General features: G+C 40.5%; 2 protein-coding genes across 2 annotated transcripts in view; one reads left to right on the top strand and one right to left on the bottom strand.

The window, feature by feature from the left end:
* Window positions 1–8,754, top strand: part of LOC109912648 (ATP-binding cassette sub-family C member 8-like) — a 152,942-nt gene extending 144,188 nt beyond the window's left edge. Inside the window, exons 26-27 of the mRNA XM_048595667.1 lie at window positions 436–612; window positions 8,271–8,754. Of these exons, the coding sequence (XP_048451624.1) occupies window positions 436–612; window positions 8,271–8,450 (357 nt within the window). The 3' untranslated portion in view covers window positions 8,451–8,754. The remainder of the gene's footprint in view (window positions 1–435; window positions 613–8,270) is intronic.
* Window positions 8,755–16,829: 8,075 nt separating this feature from the next.
* Window positions 16,830–21,809, bottom strand: part of si:ch211-171b20.3 — a 127,555-nt gene continuing 122,575 nt past the window's right edge. The window contains exon 9 of the mRNA XM_048596311.1: window positions 16,830–17,109. Coding sequence (XP_048452268.1) covers window positions 16,976–17,109 — 134 coding nt within the window. The 3' untranslated portion in view covers window positions 16,830–16,975. The remainder of the gene's footprint in view (window positions 17,110–21,809) is intronic.

Here is a 21,809-nt window from a genome sequence, read left to right as displayed (position 1 = left end):
CCTGCCCGGTGAAGTGGTTGAAGCTACCTCACTGAATGTTTTTAAGGCAAGGCTAGATAAATTTTTGCAAGGTAAAGGAATTAAGGGTTATGGTGAGCGGGCAGGTAAGTGGAGCTGAGTCTCAAAGATCAGCCATGATCTTATTAAATGGTGGGGCAGGCTCGAGGGGCCAGATGGCCTACTCCTGCTCCTAGTTCTTATGTTATGTTCTTATGTTAAGTGAAATAAGTTTGTTTTTTAAAAGATTTTTGGAAACAGGCCAAGTAGTAGCAAATAAAATTGGAATTCAAATAATATACTGGTTTATGTTTGAGTAGGAACAAAATTCTACACACCAAATAAACTGACCAGCAATGCTAACAGCAATACTATAGACATTTTTAAAATGATGAACTATTAGTGAGTTTTGTTTCATTAAGTGCTTTCTTTTATTAGGTCAGTGAGCTCCCAGAGGGATTGAATACCCTTATGACAGAAGGGAGTGAAAACTTCAGCCTGGGCCAGAGACAACTTTTCTGCATTGCTAGAGCCCTTATCAAGAAATCAAAAATTACTGTTATGGATGAAGCTACAGCATCTGTTGATATGGAAACTGACGCAGCTTTGCAAACTGTAAGAAATTTATCTTTACTGAATACACAAAATGGTTAAATTTTGCATGCAGTTTCATAACGCCAAGTTATTTATGACTGGATATTATTTTTAAACATGTTTTGTTGCAAAATTCTGTTTATTAACTAATAGACTTCCAGTTCTGTCTGTGTTGTGTTGTATATATATTTTGTTGCAAATGAAGTATTGCAGTAGGTTTTTAAGTCACCAACATGTGTTAATGCTTTTGTTTTTGTTCTTCATTTACCTAATAATGCAAGATCTGTGCAACATTTATACTGAAAATGTGCATGTGCTTTGGGTAACCATATCACAATGTGATGCAATATAAATAGCGTGTCTGCGTGGGTTTCCTCCGGGTGCTCTGGTTTCCTCCCACAGTCGAAAGATGTGCAGGTTAGGTGGATTGGCCATGCTAAATTGCCCGTAGTGTTCAGGGAAGTATAGATTAGGTGGGTTATAGGGGGATGGGTCTGGGTGGGATGCTCTGAGGTTCGGTGTGGACTTGGGCCGAAGGGCCTGTTTCCACACTGTAGGGATTCTATGATTCTATGATGCTCAGCAGGTTAGGCAACGTCTGTGGAGAGAGAAACAGTTAATGTTTCAATTTGGGGATCTTTTGCTTGGACTGGGAAATGTTACAGTTGTAATATGTTTTAAACAGGCACAGACATATACTCTGTATATTTAAATACGTACACTTGGAATTAATACCAAATAACAGTTACACTAATATGTACTCATGAAAATGATTCATTTTGTTTCAGTAAGATATTTTTGTTTGTTTGTAATAGCAGATATTAGCCAAAACCTTTCTGTAATTTTAATATGGAATTAATTGTTATATTGAGTTATATCAAGCAGTTGATTACTAGAAAATGATGAATGATTCGAGTTTGAAATAATGTATATTTCAAGAATATTTTTGCCTGCCATTCTCTTCCTTGCTTAGTCTGCAAGTTAAATGAAAAGATTGATTACAATTCAGCCATTTTCCAGGAAAATAAAGTGAGCAAAATAATTGAGTATTACATAGATTCAGAATACATATTAAAGAGCATATGTGCTACCGTCAAGGAATGGCACTCCCCATAGGAAAAGCGTGAAAAATGCATTCATTGATCAAATGTAACACACTATATGACAGAGTTCCCAAAGCACTTTGGCCCTCATTTCTGTACTCTGAATAGGCCCTATTGTAATAAACTCTTGAAAGCTTCGTGACCATGTAGTTTAGAACATAGAACAGTACAGAACAGGAACAGGCCCTTCAGCCCATCATGTCTGTGCCGACCATGATGTGATTCTAAACTGATCCCATCTGCCTGCACATGGTCTGTATTCTTCTATGCTCTGCTTGTTCATGTGTCTGTATAAATGCCTCCTAAAATTTTCTAACATTCCTGCACGTACCACCTCCCTTGGCAGAGCATTCCAGGCACTTAGCACCCTCGGAGTGGAAAAAAAACTTTACTCGCACATTTCCTTTAAACCTTCCCCCCCTCACCTTAAACCCCTAGTATTTGATGTTTCCACCCTGGGAAGAAGACTCTGACTGTCCACCTATTCATGCCTCTCGTAATTTTATAAACTTCTATCCCTAATCCTATCGCCCCTCAGTCTCTGATGCTCTCGTGGAAATAATCCAAGTTTGTGAAATCTCTCCTCATACCTAATACACTTCAATCCGGGCAACATCCTGACAAACCACCTTTGCACCCTCCCCAAAGTCTTCATATCTCCCCCGAAGTCTGGTGACTAGAACTGAACACAGCACTCCAAACGTTTGCGCAGAAAATATGTCCAAGATTAAGTAATCATTGGTTAATTTTTTAACTTGATTCAGAGGCCTGTAAAGTTACTGTAGTATGAATAGTTCTGGACTTTAAGCACCTATTTATTCAGCCCCAGTACTTCAGGTACTTATCCTAAAATTTTAATGTTTTCTTTAGGATGACTCTTTTCTAATAATAGCACAGCTCTTTATGATACATAAACATGATAAGGACGTTGGATTTAGGAGCAGAAGTAGGCCATTCAATTTAATAATGAGTGATCTGATAATCTTCAATTCCACATTCCTGCCTTCTCCCCATAGCCCTTACTGATTAAAAATCTGTCCACCTCAGCCTAATTAATCACCCTAACTACCAACTCAACCTGCAAGTTTACCTTAAGAGAATCCTGGACTAGAACTCCCAAGTCCTTTTGCACTTCAGATTTCTGAATTTTCTCCCCAGTTAGAAAATAGTCTATGCCTCTATTCTTCCTATCAAAGTGCATGATCTCATACTTTCCCACGTTGTATTCCATCTGCCACCTTTTTGCCCACTCTCCTAACCTGTCTAAATCCTTCTGCAGCCTCCCTGCCTCCTCAGTACTACCTGTCCCTCTACCTTTCTTTGTATCGTCTGCAAACTTAGCCTGAATGCCCTCAGTTCTTTCATCTAAATTATTAATGTATAAAATGAAAAGTTGTGGTCCGAACACTGACCCTTGTGGAACACCACTAGTCATCAGCTGCCATCCTGAGAAGGACCCTTTTATCCAAACTCTCTTCTTTCTGCCAGACATCCAATGTTTTATCCATGCAAGTACCTTGCTTCTAACACCATGGGCCCTTCTCTTACTCAGCAGCCTTTATCAAAGGCCTTCCAGAAGTCCAAGTAGATAGCATTCATTGGCTCTCCTTTATCTAACCTATTCGTTACCTCCTCAAAGAATTCTGACAGATTTGTCAGTCATGACCTCCCGTTGGTGAAACCATGCTGACTTTGCCCTGTTTTACCTTGAACTTTCAAGTATTCAGAAATCTTATCCTTCACAATGGACTCCATAATCTTACCAATGACTGATGTCAGGCTAGTCAACCTGTAATCTCCTGTTTTTTGCCTCCCTCCCTTTTTAAACAGGGGAGTTATATTAGCGGTTTTCCAGTTCTCTGGGATCCTCCCTGACTCTAGTGATTCCGGGAAGATTGCCACTAACCTCTCCACCATCTTCAGAGAATAAATTCCTCTTTATCTCTGTCTTAAATGTGTGTCACCTTATTGTGACGTAATGTTCTCTGGTCCTAAGCTTTTCCCACAAGGGGAATGAACCTTTCCGCATCTATTCTGTCAAGTCCTCTAAGAATCTTGTATGCTTCAATAAGGCTGGTAATTCTTCTCAATTTCATTGAGTACAAGCCCAATTTACTAAATCTCTCCTCATAAAACAGTCTCTTCATATCTGGTATCAGCCAAGTGAACTTCTCTGGCCTCCAATGCCAGTACTGTGCCTTTAAGAGAGATGTGTTCTTACAGAGAGATGTTGCCACATTGGTACCAGAATGTCTCCTTCACACAGGCAGTTGGTAAACTGCTTGGGTGTTATTTTTAAGTTACACAAAAGAAGCATGAGTGAGTGGGGTCAGACTAAAGAAGCAAGGCACTTTTGGTTTTAATTTTAGTTAGTGAGAAGATTTCTGCTGGCTGCTAAGTTAAAAGCTTCAGTCCAAACTGCTAAACTGAAGTCTTCGAAGCGAAGTTTCCTCTTAAATATCCAAAGGGGAAGATTGTTTCTTCCTGGACTGGAGAGAGACAGCACGTGAGAATCATAGTTGTTTTGCTGAGTTGCATTTTTGCCAAAGGGTGTGTTTATGAGATGCTGCCTGTATTGAATTAGTAGTTAAATAATACATTATATAGTTAAGTACTTCAATCAAGTTGTTACGTCAGTTCTTTTTTTGTTGTGTTTTAACTGTGTTTTGCTTAAGACCTAGTGGTGGACAAATCAAATTACACTTGGAACACGTGCCTTACACTTGCCTTTAAATAAATATAAAAGTTAGGATCTAGACTATCTTCTTACTATATTTTGGGGTGTCTGGCCTTGTTCATAACACACTAAATCTTTCCTTGGGTAAGGAGCTCAAACTGTTCATAGTATAAAGTTTTTGAAAAGATTTATAGCTCAGGTTGTGGATGAGGTTGTAGACTTGCTCGCTGAGCTGGTGGTTTGATTGCAGATGTTTCATCACCCTGCGAAGTAACATCGTCAGTGAGCCTCTGGTGAAGCGTTGGTGTTCTGTCCCGCTTGTTATTTATATGCCTCGGTTTGCTGGGGTGGTTGGCATCACTTGCAGTTCTGTTTTTCAGTGGCTTGTATATCTGGTCCAGTTCAATGTGTTTGATGATGGAGTTCCGGTTGGAATACCAGGCCTCCTGGAATTCCCTGGCATGTCTTTGTTTGGCTTGTGCTATTATGGATGTGTTGTCTCAGTCGAATTCATGTCCTGCTTTGTCTGTGTGTATTGAGACCAGTGAGAATTGGTTGTGTCTCTTGGTGGCTAGTTGGTGTTCATGTATGCTTATTGTCAGTTTTCTTCCAGTTTGGCTATGTAATGTTTCTCACAGTCCTTGACTGGTATTTTATACATTACATTAGTTTATTGGCTGTGGGTATGGGATCCTTTACATTCGTTAGCAGCTGTCGCAGGGTAGTTGTTGGTTTGTGGGCCACCCTGATACCTAGGGGTCTCAGTAGTCTTGTGGTCATCTCTGATATGTCTCTGAGGTACGGTGGGGTGACTAGTGAGTCTGGCCATGTTGTGTCTTCCTGTTGTGGTCTGTCACAGAGGTAACGGCGGATTGTGCTTTTTCGGTATCCATTCCTTTTAAAAACTTAGTGTAAATGCTCCTGTTCTGCTTTGTGCAATTCCAGGTTGCTGCAGTGTGTTGTGGCCTGTTTAAATAATGTCCTGATGCAGCTCAGTTTATGGATGTTGGGGTGGTTGCTGGTGTAATTAAGTATCTGGTCCGTATGGGTGGTCTTTCTGTATACACTAGTCTGGAGTTCCCTGTTGTTCTTGTGTTCTACCATTATATCTAGGAAGGGTAGTCGGTTATTGTTCTCGTCTTCTCTTGTGAATTTTATTTTAGTGAGGATGTTGTTTGTGTCGGTGGGTTTCTTCTAGTCTTGTGCGTTTGATAATCACGGATATGTCATCTACATAGAGGACCCAGAGTTTGGGTTGGGTAGTGGGAAGCGCTGTCTGTTCTAACTTTTGCATTACCGTTTCTGCAATCAGTACTGATATTGGGGATCCCATTGGTGTTCCATTGATTTGTTTGAATATACAGCCGTTGAAAGTGAAGTGGGTTATGAGGCACAGATCCAGCAGTTTCAGGGTGCTGTCCTTGTTGATACTGTTGGTGTCGTGGGGTGCCTGCCTTCCTGATTCGTCCAGCAGTGTGGCAATTGTCTCTTTGACTAGATCGATGTTCATGGATGTAAATAGTGCTGTTATGTCAAAGGATGTCATCATCTTGTCCTCTTCTATTCTGGTGTCTTTGATGTTGAGGAATTCTTGGAAGGAGTGGGTAGTGTTGAGAACGAAGTATTTCAGTTTCCATTGTAGTTCTTTGGCTAGTCTATATGTTGGTGTACTAGGTATTGAGAAAGTGGGTCTGAGGGGGACGCCTGACTTGTGTACCTTAAGGAGTCCATAGAAGCAGGTGTGTTGAATCCCTCTGGCTTCATTTTTTGGTAGTTTACCTTCAATGACTGTATATTCAAATAAATCAATGGAACACCAATTGCTGATGGCTTCTGAATTGTGTAATTTCTTCAGGGTTGTTTTAATCTGATTCTCTAACAGTGGTGTTGGATCTATTGCCATCTGTTGGTAGGTGTAGGTATCTGCTAGTGGTGCATTAACTTTCTCAATGTATTGGGCTGTATTAAGAATTATTGTCATGCGTCCTTTGTCCGCCAGTAAGATTACAATGTTTCTGTCTTTCTTGAGTCTTTCCAGGGCTTACTTCTCTTCTGTGTTGAATATGTTCCGCTTACTTTTTCTGCTCAGTGTTGTGACTATGTCTGTCTGATGGTCTGTAGTATTTCCTCTGTGAGTCCGTTGCTGTTTAGTGTCGACCCCAGTGCAGCCAGGGAGTCAGATTTTTTCATACACAGTATTCCAGCTGTGGTCTGACTAGTGTCCTGTATAATTTTAGCAAAACCTTCCTATTTTTATACTCTTTCCATTTGAAATAAAGGTCAACATTCCATTTGCCTTCCCTATTATCTGCTGAACTTGGCTGCTAGCTTTTTGTGATCCATGGACGAGGATTCCCAAATCCCTCTTTTGTACAGATTTCTACAGTCTTTCTCAATTTAAATAATATTCAGCTCTCTTATTCTTGCATGTGTAACCTCACATTTCCTCCCATTATAATCTATCTGCCGAGTTTTTGCCTACTCACTTTTAACCTGTTCGTATCCCTCTACGTACTCTGTGTCATTCTAACCACCTACCTACCCATCCATTTTTATACCATCAGCAAACTTGGCTATAATACATTCACTTCCCTCATCTGAGTCATTGATCTATATGGACCAGACCAAATCCCCTCAAGATGTATTAAGGTGATAGCCTAGACCCTAACTTTTTCTTATTTTAGAGGCAAGTTGCAAATACAATTTGATTGCTCAAACTACCAGGCTTGAAGCAAAACACACTTTATTCATACACTATAGTTAAAATACAAACAAAAGGAGGATCAGAATAACAACTCTATTGGGAAACTTAAGAATGGTATAGACTATTTAACTACTAAACAGCAACTGTTCCAATATAGTAACATTCCATAAACACACCCTTGACAAAGGCAAATTCAATAAAAAAAATTGTCTCACATGTCATTCTCCAGTCTAGGAAGAAAGAATATCAAGAGAAAAACTGTCTGTGTTTGTGTGTGTCTAAGGTTCTTGAGTAGATTTGTAGCTCGGGTTGTGAATGCTGTGGTTGGTTTGCTCCTCAAGCTGGTTCATTTGTGTGTGTGTGAGTGAGTGAGAGAGAGAGGCAGGGGGGAGGGTAGGGGGAGGGAAGTAGAGGGAGAGAGAGAGGTTTATTGTAGCAGGGAGAGGTGTATAACAGCTTCCAAACCCCAGCAGGTAAACTAAAATCCTGGTTCTGTGGGACCTTGACCCCACCCATTCAGGCTGCTTCTATTTTTACAACTTTAAAAAAGAAACTAAGGTCTCTCAAGCTGCTTACTTTATTGGCTTGAAGCAGACCACTCTTCATTCTTCTAAAAAAAAAAGGACAAAATACACAAAAGCCATAGTGTCATCACTGTAGCAAATAATTGTGACCCCAACAGTGTGGCACACCACTTGTTATCAGGTAGCCATACTGAAAATATCCTCCTTGTCCTATGTCTTTTGTTAGCCAATCCTCTATCCATGCTTATACTCTGTTTATGTATCATTTCTATAAAATAAATGCATTTAAAGGCCAATTTGTCAACGTCTCTGTTCGCAAAAGAAAAATGTTGCTGTGACTATTTACCTACTGGTATCCTATTTTCAGACCCAAGTTGCGATCCTATGGCATCATTTACCATGTATCAGAAAACCTTTAATGCTTTCAAGTTTGTATATTGTATAATATCAGTTCATTTTGACAAAGCCTAACATTTTACTACAGGCAAAGGATATCCATTGTTTTCGCAATAAATGTTTCTGCTTTGTTAAACAATCATGAATTTCGGAAGTAACTTGAGTAAAAGTAACTTATTACATTGCTTATGTTATGTTGTTAACAGTAGAAAATGTTGGCTGTTGCAAACAGAACTAATACTTCATATAACTTTTGCATTTGGCTTCTTCTGTAGGTTATCCACAGTGCATTCCTAAACAGTACAGTGCTTATTATTGCTCATCGTATACGTACTATTATGGATTGCGAAAGAGTTCTAGTTATGGAACAAGGAAGGATTGTAGAAGATGGGGACCCACAGACCCTGCAACAAAATGATGGTTTGTTTGCTAAGTTAGTGAAGGCAACCAAATGATGAATACACACATAATATGACTGCTAATATATTCAATGTTTTTTTTAATTACTGTACAGTGGCAAGTAAAAGCAAGAGGGATGCCTGCCAAAATAAGGTATTCTATGGAATAGAAAACTGTATTAATTTTAAGGCACTTTATTATTCATTGATTCCAAAGTAATGTTAGATAATTTAAATTGTGCTGATTTTTGGAAAGTGTTACATTATGTTTCCGACTGTATGAAATGGCCCATTAATGGGATTCTTGATGTTTTTTATTTAAAAGTATTGTAAATTATCTTCATTAAAAGATTGAAATGTGTATAGATATGGGACTGAATTTATTTGTTTTCATGGCATTTCCTAAAATGAACATTGTAAAAGTTAGTTGCCACCCACTGGTATTCTGCATATCACTGAGAAATTGGTAAAGTTTAAATTTTTCTAAGAAATTGTCAATAGGAAACTTTTCTGTAAATTTTAGAGGCAAGTAAAGATAAAATCTCTTTTTAAAAAAAAATTAAAACTGAATTTATTTTGTCTACCCAGGAAAATGAGTGTATTACTTTAAAAAAGCATTAATTAGACATTAGCGTTGATTAAAAAAGCAATGAGATAGCAAACATGATACTAGTTAATGCATATTGTTTTAATAAACTACTAATTGTCTACATTGTTTAACATCTACACCAATTTTTAACACAAGGTCAAAACCAAATATAAAATCCTGTCATTTCACTGGATTTCATTCAGCACTCAAATTCAAAGTCAAATGAGCTCCCTTTTTTTGAGATGTGCGAGAAGTATAATCTGCCAGGACTTGTCTACTACTGGGCAATATATGTGTTGGATTCTGAGAGTGATCAGCAAACTTTTCAATAGCGCCCAATCCATTTGCTCAATGTGCAAATCATCCAATGAGATAAGGGCTATCCTGTTCAGATTTCTTACTGCATATATTGTTCAGTCACACAAATAAATACACACAGCTAACATGTATAGATGCAGGCACACATTTGTACAGATGTGCATCATCATAAAACTTAAGTGCATGACTCACTGTTTCACTTCCCTATCTTTTAGCCAGAAACTTGCATTTTTTTAACAAACTTATCTAATTCTATTTTGAACCCCTTGATTGAATCTGATTCCATCATACCACAGGCAATGCATTCCAAATCCTAACCACTTGCTGTGTAAAAATGTTTTTTTTTTCCATGTCACTATTACTTCTTTTACCAATCCCATTAAATCCCATTTAAATCATTGTCCTCTGATTTGTCTCTTCTGCCAATATCTCCTCCATCTACATCACATCCGACTTCACAAACACAAATAAATATTATTAAATCAGACTGTTATTCCACTCAACCTTCAAGAACAATCTTATGTTTATCATAATACAATAAAAATTGCTGCTGGCCTGAAGATCATAACTTTCTATTGTCCAATTCCCTTTAGAAAGAGATCGAAGAACCTGCTTCCACTTTGTGTCCACTGGTTACTGATCCTTCAACCAGGGAAATTTCTGATTTATTCTTATCAAATTCTTCATGACTTAAATATCCCAGTCTCTTCTTTACTTTCTCTGCTTTAAGAACAAACCTAGCTGTCTCTTATCTCCATACGACTGAAGGTCCTTATTTCTGGTACCATTCTAGTAAATCTCCCCTGCATCCTGTTTATGGCCTTGACGTTCCTCCTAAAATGTGGTATTGAGAATTGAATACAACACACCAGCTAAGGCCTTTCCAGTGATTTCTAAAGGTTTAGCAGAACGTACCTTTTTCTTCAATTCTTTGGAGCCAGCCTTGAAATCACAGGTGCTGTTGTAAACATGGGGCTGAACTTATAGATGTCAGCTTGGGCAGTTTACCACCGACAAATGTAAAATGCTGGATCAGAATTCTGACTTCGTGACACTGTCTGTTTTGAGTGAGGCAAGCAGGCATTAGGTTGGGAGTTCACCCACATTTTGAATTCTGTTATCTTGTTTAGGCAATTAGAAAATAGATGATCCTAAATTTGTGTTTATTTCAAATTTAGATTCTATGCACTGGTGGTTCTAAATTCGAGGTAAGGGGTTTAAAAAATACGTAAGGATGTTTCTAAAGAATTAGAGCATTTGGTATGGCACCAGCAGTTTGGGATAACTTAGTGAGAAAGAGAGAGGAGGACTGCTAGCCAGGACCAGCTATAGCCAACAAAGCAAGGTGGATGAAGAAGCTTGGTGCTGCTGTAGCTGCTGAAATTGGCTGAATCAACTGTCCACAAAGGCAAGGACAGAAAACATTACCCAATGGCATTAGGGTACAGGAAAACATTGAACTATTGCAGCTGTTAGAGGATCAGTATCTTTTTTGGACTGCATGTATCTATTCAGACAGTGAAATCTCTGTGATAGTGTGGCAAGGGAAGATTAACTTCAACGGCATTGGAGACCACCTGATGCTAGTCACACTGAAGGTGGCCATGACTCTGAATTTCTGTGGCAAAGGCACTTTTTAGACTGAAACTCCATTTAAACTGTTGGGTCCAGTGGTGACTTATATAGATAGAATTTTAAATCGGGTTTTAAAGTGATGAGAGAATTTAACTTTTTGAAGGATTCTGAGTTAAGCCTAAAGTTACTTGAGAATTGTCACTAGCTTGAAATCAAACTCTCCTATTCCTGGAGTTCTCACAAAGTTAAAGATTTTTTAAAGTTCTCAGAATTCCCCAGTTTACCTGTTTTTCACACCCAGGTTGGCAGAAAATGTAGACCAAGTTTCTGTACTTAATAAGAATTTGTTACAAATAAATACTCTAGCTGCATGTAAATAATTATGAACTTTGGCATATTAGTTAAAACTTGAATTCTCTTAAAATGATGTAATAACATTTATAAACACACACCAATATCTACAAATAATGTGACATAAAAATAATGGGGAATTTGGGTAGAGGGAAAGACTGGGAAGGCAGTTCAATGGTCCCTGTTCATAGGCTTGTCAGGTTCTGCTGTTCTTTGATTCTCTTTCTCTAGATTCTTTTGCTTGTCTGGAAGGTACAGGGTGGCTGGGTCATGCTTCTAAAGTGTCTAACTTACTGGTTAAGCACCACAGATTACAAAAACTGGCAATTTGAACAAACTGGTTGTTACCAAGCTTAAAGTGCTTTGTACCACCACAGAAAAGACACTGCTCCTGCCTTGCAGAGATCAGATTTTTTCTGACAGTCTGATTCACAACTCCAAGCTATTATACAGTCATACAGCACAGAAACAGAGCCTTCGGTCCAAATCATCCATGCTGATCAGACATCTGAATCTGACCTAGTCTCATTGGCCAGAATTTGGTCCATATCTGTCCAAGCCCTTCCTATTTGTGTACCTATCCAGATGCCTATTAAATGTTGTAATTATACCAGCTTCCACCATTTCCTCTGGCAGGTAATTCCACACATGCACCACTCTCTGCATGAAAATGTTGCCCCTTAGGTCCCTTTTATATCTTTCCCCTCCCACCTTAAACCCATGCCCTCTAGTTTTGGACACTCCTACCCTGGGAAAAAGACTTTGGCTGTTCACCTTATCCATGACCCTCATGATTTTATAAACCTCTAAAATGTCACCCCTCAACCTGTGATGCTCCAGGAAAAATAGCCCCAGCCTATTCAGCCTCTCTCTATAACTCAATCCCTCCAACCACAACAACATTCTAGTAAATCTTTTCTGCACCCTCTACACCCCACTGAACTCGACCCCATATACATTCCACTACGGAGGAAACCTGGAAGTGAGGCAATCCATCGCAACGGACCCCAGAGTTTAAAAACCAGGCGGGAAAACACACTGACGCTTCATCAGAGGCTGCACTGAGGATGTTACCCAGCGGTAACGAAACGGCTGCGGAACAAAACAGCTCGGCGAGCCAACCAACCTCAATAAAAGGATTTGCTGATTCTCAGGATGTCAGACTGAGATGACATTACTGAGCCATCTTCTTCTTTCAGGCTGCTGAGCACAGAGCTCCTGTACACCTTATGGAAGAAGAAACGTGAGCACGTCTCATCCTACTCCACAGAGTGGACCCTCAACCAGAAGATTATCTTGGAGGCCTCCAAGGCAAAGAGCGAGGCATGTTGTCTCTTTACCTCCTGGAGATCCCCCATGCCATTGATCCCCATTGAGTGCAGCAGCAGCAGGGTCTGCATACTTTTCTGGAGTTTTGACAATTTGCCCCGTCTCTCTCTCGCCTTCTGAACACCTTGGAGGATTAAGAACCTCTTAATGTTCCCTTTGACTGTTTTCCACCAGTCCACTGGAGACTCAAAGAGGGGTTTCACAGTTTTCCAACCTGTGTAATACCTTTTGAGCTCATCAATGTTTTCTGGGGTCAACAGTTTCACATCCAGCTTCCACGTTCCCTTGCCAGCCCGCTGGTCATTCTGTAGGTGACAGTCAGCCAGCAGGAGGCAGTGGTCAGAGAAGAACACCAGCTTGACGATGGTGGATCTGACCGAGAACGCTCGGGACATAAACAGGAAATGTATCCTCGAGCAGATAGACCCCTCTGGCCGCGACCAGGTGTATCTATGCTGCACTCCATCTGCAGGGGTGCTGAAGACGTCGTAGAGCTTAGCATCTTTAACCATTTCCTTCAGAAATCTGGTGTGGCATCCAGTTTACTGTCACCACCCTCCGGACCGTCCATCCGCATTAATGATGCAGTTGAAGTCTCCGGCCAGAATGACCAGCCTGGACATAGTCAGCAGCAGTGGAATTTGCGGCAGGACGGCCAACCACTCAGTCTTTACTGTTGGGGTGTACATGTTAATTCATCTTAGGGGAGCATTCCTGTACATAACGTCTACTATGAGGAGATGCCCACCAAACGCAAACTTAACTTCGGAGATGGTGAAGTTGCCTCCTTGGAGCAGAATACCCAGGCCGGAGGAGCGGCAGTCATTGGCCCCAACCAAATCGAAGGGCCATGGACCCACAAGCTCAGCCATTTCCTGTAGCTGCTGAGGTGCGGTATCCCACAGTCCTGCATTAATGTTGGCCAGGTAAGTGGAAACACATTGCATAGTAGATTTAATGCAATGCACATTAATACTCAGTTTTTAAAACTCATGTTAGATTTATACAATTGTTAAAACTCAGAGTCCATTTACCCAAGGTCTTACACTGGGGCAGTCCCTGCATCCCTATGGTGTGGGCAAACTGTTGGACCCTCGCAGGGATGAGAAAGCTATCCAGTTTCTCCCTGGGGCCATTTCCCAGGTCTGGTGTCATTGGGGTGAGGTCGACTCCAGGAACATCCGGTTTGGAGTCCGACCGGAGGGCTGTCATCCCCTGCTCCTTCCTCAAGACCTTGCTACTCCTGGTTGCCTGGAGCTGTGGTATGGAGGAACTCACTTGGTTCCCAACAGTGAAGGGCTGGGTTTCGCTGGGCTCCTCTTCGGTAACCTTCATCCTCCTTTCTGTTGATGACCGTCCGTCCATAAGTCCTCTTTGTCAGAGGAGCTGCTGCTGTGGCCATTGTGCGGCTGCCTCTTCCCGTTCTGTTGCTGTGGGCCTGTAGGGGCCTGGCGAGGTTTTCTTTTTCGGTTTTTCTTGATGGTTGTCACTGTAAGTCTTTATGTACAAGAAGTCAGAAAGCATGTGGCTAAAATTTCTCACGAGCTGATCAAGGCTTCACCACTACCGTAGTTTTGTGCAAAAGGTGGCTGGCATCTGAAGGAGTCAAGTAACGGAGGAAATTTGTACACATTGGAGCTTGGAGGAAACCAGGTACACATCTCGTATATACAATTGAGTTTGTGAATGTACATTTACCATTTTGCGCTAACAAATTGTGCCAGCAAATATAATTACAGCAGGCTGGGTATTAAAAAGTATTCATCATGTTAATTAGTGCAAAACAGGCTCCTGATGATGAAGGAGCAAATTACTGCAGATGCTGGAATCTGTGCTGAAAACAAAAGTGCTGGAGATCACAGCGGGTCAGATAGCATCCATGGAGAGAAAGCAAGCTAATCTTTCAAGAGCTCTGATGAAGAGTCATCGAGACTTGAAATGTTCTCTCCGTGGATGCTGCCTGGCTCACTGTGACCTCAGCATTTTTTTGTTTTCAATCCGATGATGAAACTTGGGAAACCCTTTCAGCCTGAAAAATTCTGAAGAGTTGATTGCAAAGTTTTTGCCTCTCATCTAATTGTTATTATGTTTGCTGCCTGCCCTACTGTTAGTTAGTTCGGGGCGAGCCAGGAAAGTTCTGCCGTCTGTCCTGAGTTAGACTCAGTCATGAGTTTCTACCACACTGCTTGCTTACTCAGTGCACTGAGCAGACACATATGTGTATGCTAGCTAAAAGTCTGCAAAGCTAGGAGGCACTGTTAACTAGAGAAAGTAATCCCAACTAATTGCCAAATTAACTAAATGCATCTCTAACAAGTAGCTTGTTTATCCCTAAGATTTAAATAAATTTAACATAACTAGCAAATTATAGTTAAACACTTAGTAGAGAATTGATAGATTTGAAAAAGAGAACAACCCTTATAATTATCCTTTAAAATTTCCTCACTTAATTTCACAGTCTGGAGCTGCAACTTTTCTGCTTGCTTAATTCCTTAGGATGAAGATGTATTGGATTTTAAAATAGGTTAAATGACAACTGGCCACAGTTGCCAAATGCTAGAGTAGAGAGGGAACCCTGCTATTGGACAGCCTGTGGCTACAGTTGTGTTAAAACACTCCCTGCTTCCACTGCCATGCTGCCACAACTAACAATTAAGATATCCACAGCGGTCATTGAGCTTTGGCTGGGCAGGGGGCTGTTGGTTGAATGGAAATTTCTGTCAGCGTCAGAACATTGGCCTTACCTGGCATTTTAATTGGCTTAGTAGTCTATCCACCAGTCAACGTTGGTCCGACTAAATAGAGCAGAGAGAACAATCTAGGAAATTGGCAGGCTGCTCTTAAGCCATCTCACCTCTGATCTTTAATCTGATTAAAGTTTCTGCCTTATGTTCCTCTCTGAGGCTCAGACAGACTTTCTGAGCAGCTTTTGTGGATATGGTCTCCTGCTGAGAGCCCTTCTCCTCTTCCTCCCGCCATCAACAGATGGTCCTACGCTGTGCTGCCTCTGCTCTTTCGCCCTGTCATATAATCCAACAAGAATGCATAGTATGGGAGTTATATCTAGTTGAAAATGGTTTAGCAGATTTCTTGATGTCAGAATAGAGTTCTATATCACATGCCTTACTATAGCAATTTTACAGAACTCTAGAAAGTGCCAAACACTTCTATAACTGCAGCAACAGCCAAAAGAAATTAAACAGTAACCTTAAAGTAACTGACAATCCTTTTGTGTAGCAATGGCAGTGTCCTTTTGCTGAATGTGTTTTACAGAGACATCATTAAGTGGAGTATTGAGTTTCAAAATGGTAATGCTGACAACAAATCAGTATTACATGCTGATTGATGTCATAATTTGCTTATTCTGCATACTACATGGTTGTACAATGCCATCTAGCACTATTTGCACCAGAAGCACACTATTTTGGATGCGACAGCAACTCGAAACCAAATACTAAGGAGCTGAAAGTTTGCAACCAAAATGTCTTGCTGCAACAATACAGGACTTTGGTGAGACCACACATGGAATATCTGTACAGCTTTGGTCTCTTTATCCAAAGAAGGATACACTTGTCGTAGAGAGGTTGTGGTAAAAGTTCACTAAATTGATACATCGGGTAATTCAGCTTTCCCTTGAGACAAATGTTATGATGAAACTGTAGAAACTCATAAAATCCTTGGAGCACACTACTGGATGCTGAAAAGTTCTATCTCCTGGCTTGAGAATGTAGAAGTAGTGATCTCAGTCTCAGGATTAGAGATCGGCCATTTACAATGGAAATGAGGGGAAATTTCTTCACTGAGGGTTGTAAATCTTAGGAATTCTTTTTCCTAGGAAGCTATGGATGCTCTGTCAATGATTATATTCAATATAAGATTAGGATGGGAAAATTAAGTTGATAGAACTTCAGCCATGATCTTATTGATTCCAGACAGTGTAAACAGCCCACTTCTGTACTTATTCTTTATAGTATATTACCAGCAGAAAACTAACCCCAATACTTCTTCACAATGTAGCATTTATCTATTTAAGATATAAAGTGTTAATAATCTTTTAAAAAGTCTTGGATTCCTGTTGCCTTTTAAAGTCTATTTATAAAATATGTTCCAGGCACTTCTGTAACTAATTTCAGTTTTGAGACGTTAAAATTTAAATTATGACTTGAAGTGGACACAGATATAGACACAACTGAACTTCAATTCTGACCTATGCCAAAATGAAGACTTTATTACATCAGTGCATAGATCAATATATATTTATTATCTTTTCTAAGGTGTAAATTTAAAATCCTGACCAGATAGCTCAGTTTGGCAAATTAAGTTCTTTCTACTGGGTTAGTTATATCAGTCTCATTAGTCACACCTCATTCAATACTGTTTTGCTTCAGCATTGAAACAAAAAGTGGAACAATTAGTGTCTTCAGCAGTCTGATCTCTTCTTCAGTTTGCGTATTTTTTCTTGCCGAATGGTATCGCATTCCAAACCAGCTATTTCTGTTAGTCGATGAATGAATGAAGCTGATGCACCCTGAAGAGGGTTGTGGTAGCTGTGCACTGCACCAAAAAATGCAAATGAGTTAAGATCACTACTCAGAATTCTTGAAAAAAATCTGTAAATACAGCACTGTCTTGGTTTCTAGATGCTAAGTAGAGTTCAAGCTGTATTCTTACAAAATAATAGTCACGATACTACCATTCAAACAAAGGGATTTTGTTGTAGCACTATAAGAAAAACACATGCTGGGATTTTTTGGAGGCAGCATGGGTCACCGTAAGCAGGAGGGAACTCCATGTCAGCTGGCCGCAGGATCTGAGGTCACATTTTATGAAGGATAGCCAATTAAAGCAATACCCCACCCCCAAGAGCTGCTAAGGGGCTAGCAGTTCAGCCATCTCAGCAGTGCTACCAGAAGTGGCCTGGAGCACAAAAGCATATTGTTGAACGTGTAAAGAAAGATTAGTGGGTTGAACAGTAGCAGGTACCATTCATTAACATCAGCACAGGAAGAACTTGGTGAGGGCAGCCAGCACTTTAGCCGCAGGGGTAGCATTGTTACACAGGTCCCTGACTGGACCAAAGAATATCTGAAAATAAGCATCAGCTAGCTCACTTACCCATTGCCCTCATGTGGTTTCCTCAACTACACTTGTGGTTTCCTTACATGTTAAAGGACCCACCATCCACTGATCACATGCTAGTGGCAGAGGGATGAAATTCTTGACTGGTCATTTAAATAATGCAGTTGCCCTTTGGGAATAATTGCTGCCTACCACCTTCCCCACAATTGGCAAGATGAATTGGTGGTGGTAGGACAACTGGGACTCTAAACCTCACTTCCCTCACCATTTTATCAGCCACTCTCAGCTTGATCCGAGAGAGCACGTAACAACTCAGCCCCACAAATGGAAAATAAGAATTATTAAATGTAATATTATTGAATCAATTTATCCCTTTCTAACACAAATAGAATGAATGGAATTGTCATGTCAGATGAAAACATGTCTTGATTGTAACTATAAATGTGGCCTGCATTCAGAATATGATTTTCTGCATCTGTCTTTTATGTGAAAATGTTAAGATATTTGCTAGAAGTGAGGCAACTTTTACAATTTCTGTACAGACAACAGATTGAGTTAATTTGCAAATGCTTCTGGAAGATTTGCAAACAGTATTCCAATTGGAAAATGACTATTCTTATTAGCTCAACAAAAAAAATCCAACAAACAAATGCTGCTAGACATGTCAAAGTTGCAAGGACGGAATATAAAATAAGTTCTTCTTATGAGATAATTGTAGCTGGCATGGGGCAAGTTATTAATTATTTTCCCGTTGTGCATCAATCACCCAAGTTCCCAAGCCATTATGTGGTCAATGGAAGGCACTGAACTTTGTCATCATATGCTTGACAGTGGTTTCCGATAGCGCATCTGTTATATCAAGAACCAGAGAGAAACTAGTCACTCTGTAAAGAGCACACATTGTAGAATATTATCTGCAGAACAAGGCATGTCTTTTTAAATCTAAGATTGCTACATCTTAAAAGTCTCACAGCCTAATTCCAATGCCAAGTCTACCTGTAAAGAAAGTGCACATTCTGGGTAAGAAAAACTACAAATGACTAACTTCATGATCTGCTGAACAAACATCATTTCTTCCAGGTCTGCCCACCTTGAAGAAGCTCTGTACCTCTCTCTGAAAGGATTTCCTTTCCAATCTTTTTTTCTGCTGCATCACCATTACTTTCTCCCAGACTGACCTTTACCCATTCCTTTGTCAGCCCAATCGCTGTTCTCGCTCCCTGTCCTCCATGTCCACCTATTGTTTACTCCTCCCCCTCCCTATCTTCAGCATATATATCAATCTTTTCCTAGCTACAATCAGTTCTGAAAAAGGGTCGCTGGACTTTAAATCTCACACTGGAAATACTCATATTGTTTGAGTGGCCCTGAATTCAGACTAACATTTCTGGAATAGACAGACTCAGCTATTTATAAACACCGACAATAAGCATGTTTTCCAAAGACTGGTGTATTTCTCACTACTTCAAATTGGTTTAGTGAGAAGGACAACATTTGTGATCAAATGAATGCCAGGCAAATTGGTCCATTGCACATTGCCATGCCTGGCCTGCCACCCAGAGGACCCCTCTGTCCCAGAACAGAACTCAGAAGTTCTAGATTTCTTTTTAATGGCTTGAGTTTGTGGAGCTGAAAAAATCCTGCCTTTGTCATCTTTTGGACAAGATGTAAACAAAATGCCCATTTATCCTGTCAGTGGGATATAAAGGATCTTGTGGTATTATTTTAAGTATTATTTTGGTGAATTATCTTCAGTATTGTGGGTAGCCTTCAATTAACATCATATAAGTAGATAATTTGATCATTATCATGTAGTCTGTAGGAGCTTGCTGTACACACAATAACTGCCATATTTCCTATAACAGTGACTGCATTTCAGAAGTATTTAACAGGCTGTAGAACACTTTGAGGTGGCTGAACAATTATCCATTCTTCTGGGACTATAGCTGGATATTGCAATTTGGGGTGATGGCCAGAAGGGGGTAGAGACTCTGACATAGAGGCATTTGATAATAATTCCACAGATGGTAGCAGCTTTCCACTAACCAATCTTATATGGTAAATGTCTGGAACCCAGCGTCCCTGAAGGAACACAAACTGAGCATTGGGTAGGTAAAGAAATGGTGCATGGCAACATTCCCTTTCATCTCATATTGAGAAGGCTTGTGAATGCAACAACGCATCATCAGTCCAGTGAACAACCTTTCTCACAATGGTGCTCAGTGTTCTCAGTCATCGCTCCATATCGCAAGGCAGTTGTGACATATGCTGTGTGATTTATATATATTTCAATCTAATTTATTTTTGGAGTTTGGATTTTGAGTTATTGGTATGTGGGTTTTGTGTGTCTGATGAGGGTTTAATGTTTAACTTGTAATTATTTCTGTAACTATGGTGATTCATTTTAAAAACATAATGATTCCAATGCTTCCACGTCCTTCCTATAATGCGGCGACCAGAACTGTACGCAATACTCCAAGTGCGGCCGCACCAGAGTTATGTACAGCTGCAATATGACCTCATGGCTCCGAAACTCAATCCCTCTACCAATAAAACCTAACACACCGTATGCCGCCTTAACAACCCTATCAACCTGGGTGGCAACTTTCAGTGATCTATGCACATGGACACCGAGATCTCTCTGCTCATCCACAGTACCAAGAATCTTACCATTAGCCCAGTACTCTGTATTCCTGTTACTCATTCCAAAGTGAATCACCTCACACTTTTCCTCATTAAACTCCATTTGCCACCTCTCAGCCCAGCTCTGCAGCTTATCTATGTCCCTCTGTAACCTGCAACATCCTTCCTCACTATCCACAACTCCACCGACTTTGGTGTCATCCGCAAATTTACTAACCCATCCTTCTACGCCCTCATCCAGGTCATTTATAAAAATGACAAACAGCAGTGGCCCCAAAACAGATCCTTGCGGTACACCACTAGTAACTGAACTCCAGGATGAACATTTCCCATCAACCACCACCCTCTGTCTTCTTACAGTTAGCCAATTTCTGATCCAAACCGCCAAATCACCCTCAATCCCATGCCTCCATATTTTCTGCAATAGCCTACCATGGGGAACCTTATCAAACGCTTTACTGAAATCCATATACACCACATCAACCGCTTTACCCTCATCCACCTGTTTGGTCACCTCAAAGAACTCAATAAGGTTTGTGAGGCACGACCTACCCTTCACAAAACCGTGTTGACTATCCCTAATTAAATTATTCCTTTCTAGATGATTATAAATCCTATCTCTTATAATCCTTTCCAACACTTTACCCACAACTGAAGTAAGGCTCACTGGTCTATAATTACCAGGGTTGTCTCTACTCCCCTTCTTGAACAAGGGAACAACATTTGCTATCCTCCAGTCTTCTGGCACTATTCCTGTAGACAATGACGATATAAAGCTCAAAGCCAAAGGCTCTGCAATCTCCTCCCTCGCTTCCCAGCAAATCCTGGGATAAATCCCATCCAGCCCAGGGGACTTATCTATTTTCACACTTTCCAGGATTGCTAACACCTCCTCCTTATGAACCTCAATCCCGTCTAGTCTAATAGCCTGTATCTCAGTATTCTCCTCGACAACATTGTCTTTTTCCTGTGTGAATACTGACGAAAAATATTCATTTAGCGCCTCTCCTATCTCGTCGGATTCCACGCACAACTTCCCACTACTGTCCTTGACTGGCCCTAATCTTACTTTAGTCATTCTTTTATTCCTGACATACCTATAGAAAGCTTTAGGGTTTTCCTTGATCCTACCTGCTAAAGACTTCTCATATCCCCTCCTGGCTCTTCTTAGCTCTCTTTAGGTCCTTCCTGGCTAACTTGTAGCTCTCAAGCGCCCTAACTGAGCCTTCACGCCTCATCTCTACATAAGCCTCCTTCTTCCTCTTGACAAGAGATTCAACTTCTTTAGTAAACCACGATTCCCTCGCTCGATCACTTCCTCCCTGCCTGACAGGTACATACTCATCAAGGACACGCAGTAGCTGTTCCTTGAACAAGCTCCACATTTCAATTGTGCCCAGCCCCTGCAGTTTCCTTCTCCATCCTATGCATCCTAAATCTTGCCTAATCGCCTCATAATTGCCTTTCCCCCAGGTATAACTCTTGCCCTGCGGTATATACCTATCCCTTTCCATCGCTAAAGTAAACGTAAC

The sequence above is a fragment of the Rhincodon typus genome, chromosome 4 (genome assembly GCF_021869965.1).
Source record: "Rhincodon typus isolate 14 chromosome 4, sRhiTyp1.1, whole genome shotgun sequence".
Lineage (NCBI taxonomy): Eukaryota > Metazoa > Chordata > Chondrichthyes > Orectolobiformes > Rhincodontidae > Rhincodon > Rhincodon typus.
This window is presented reverse-complemented; position numbering and strand designations above follow the sequence as displayed.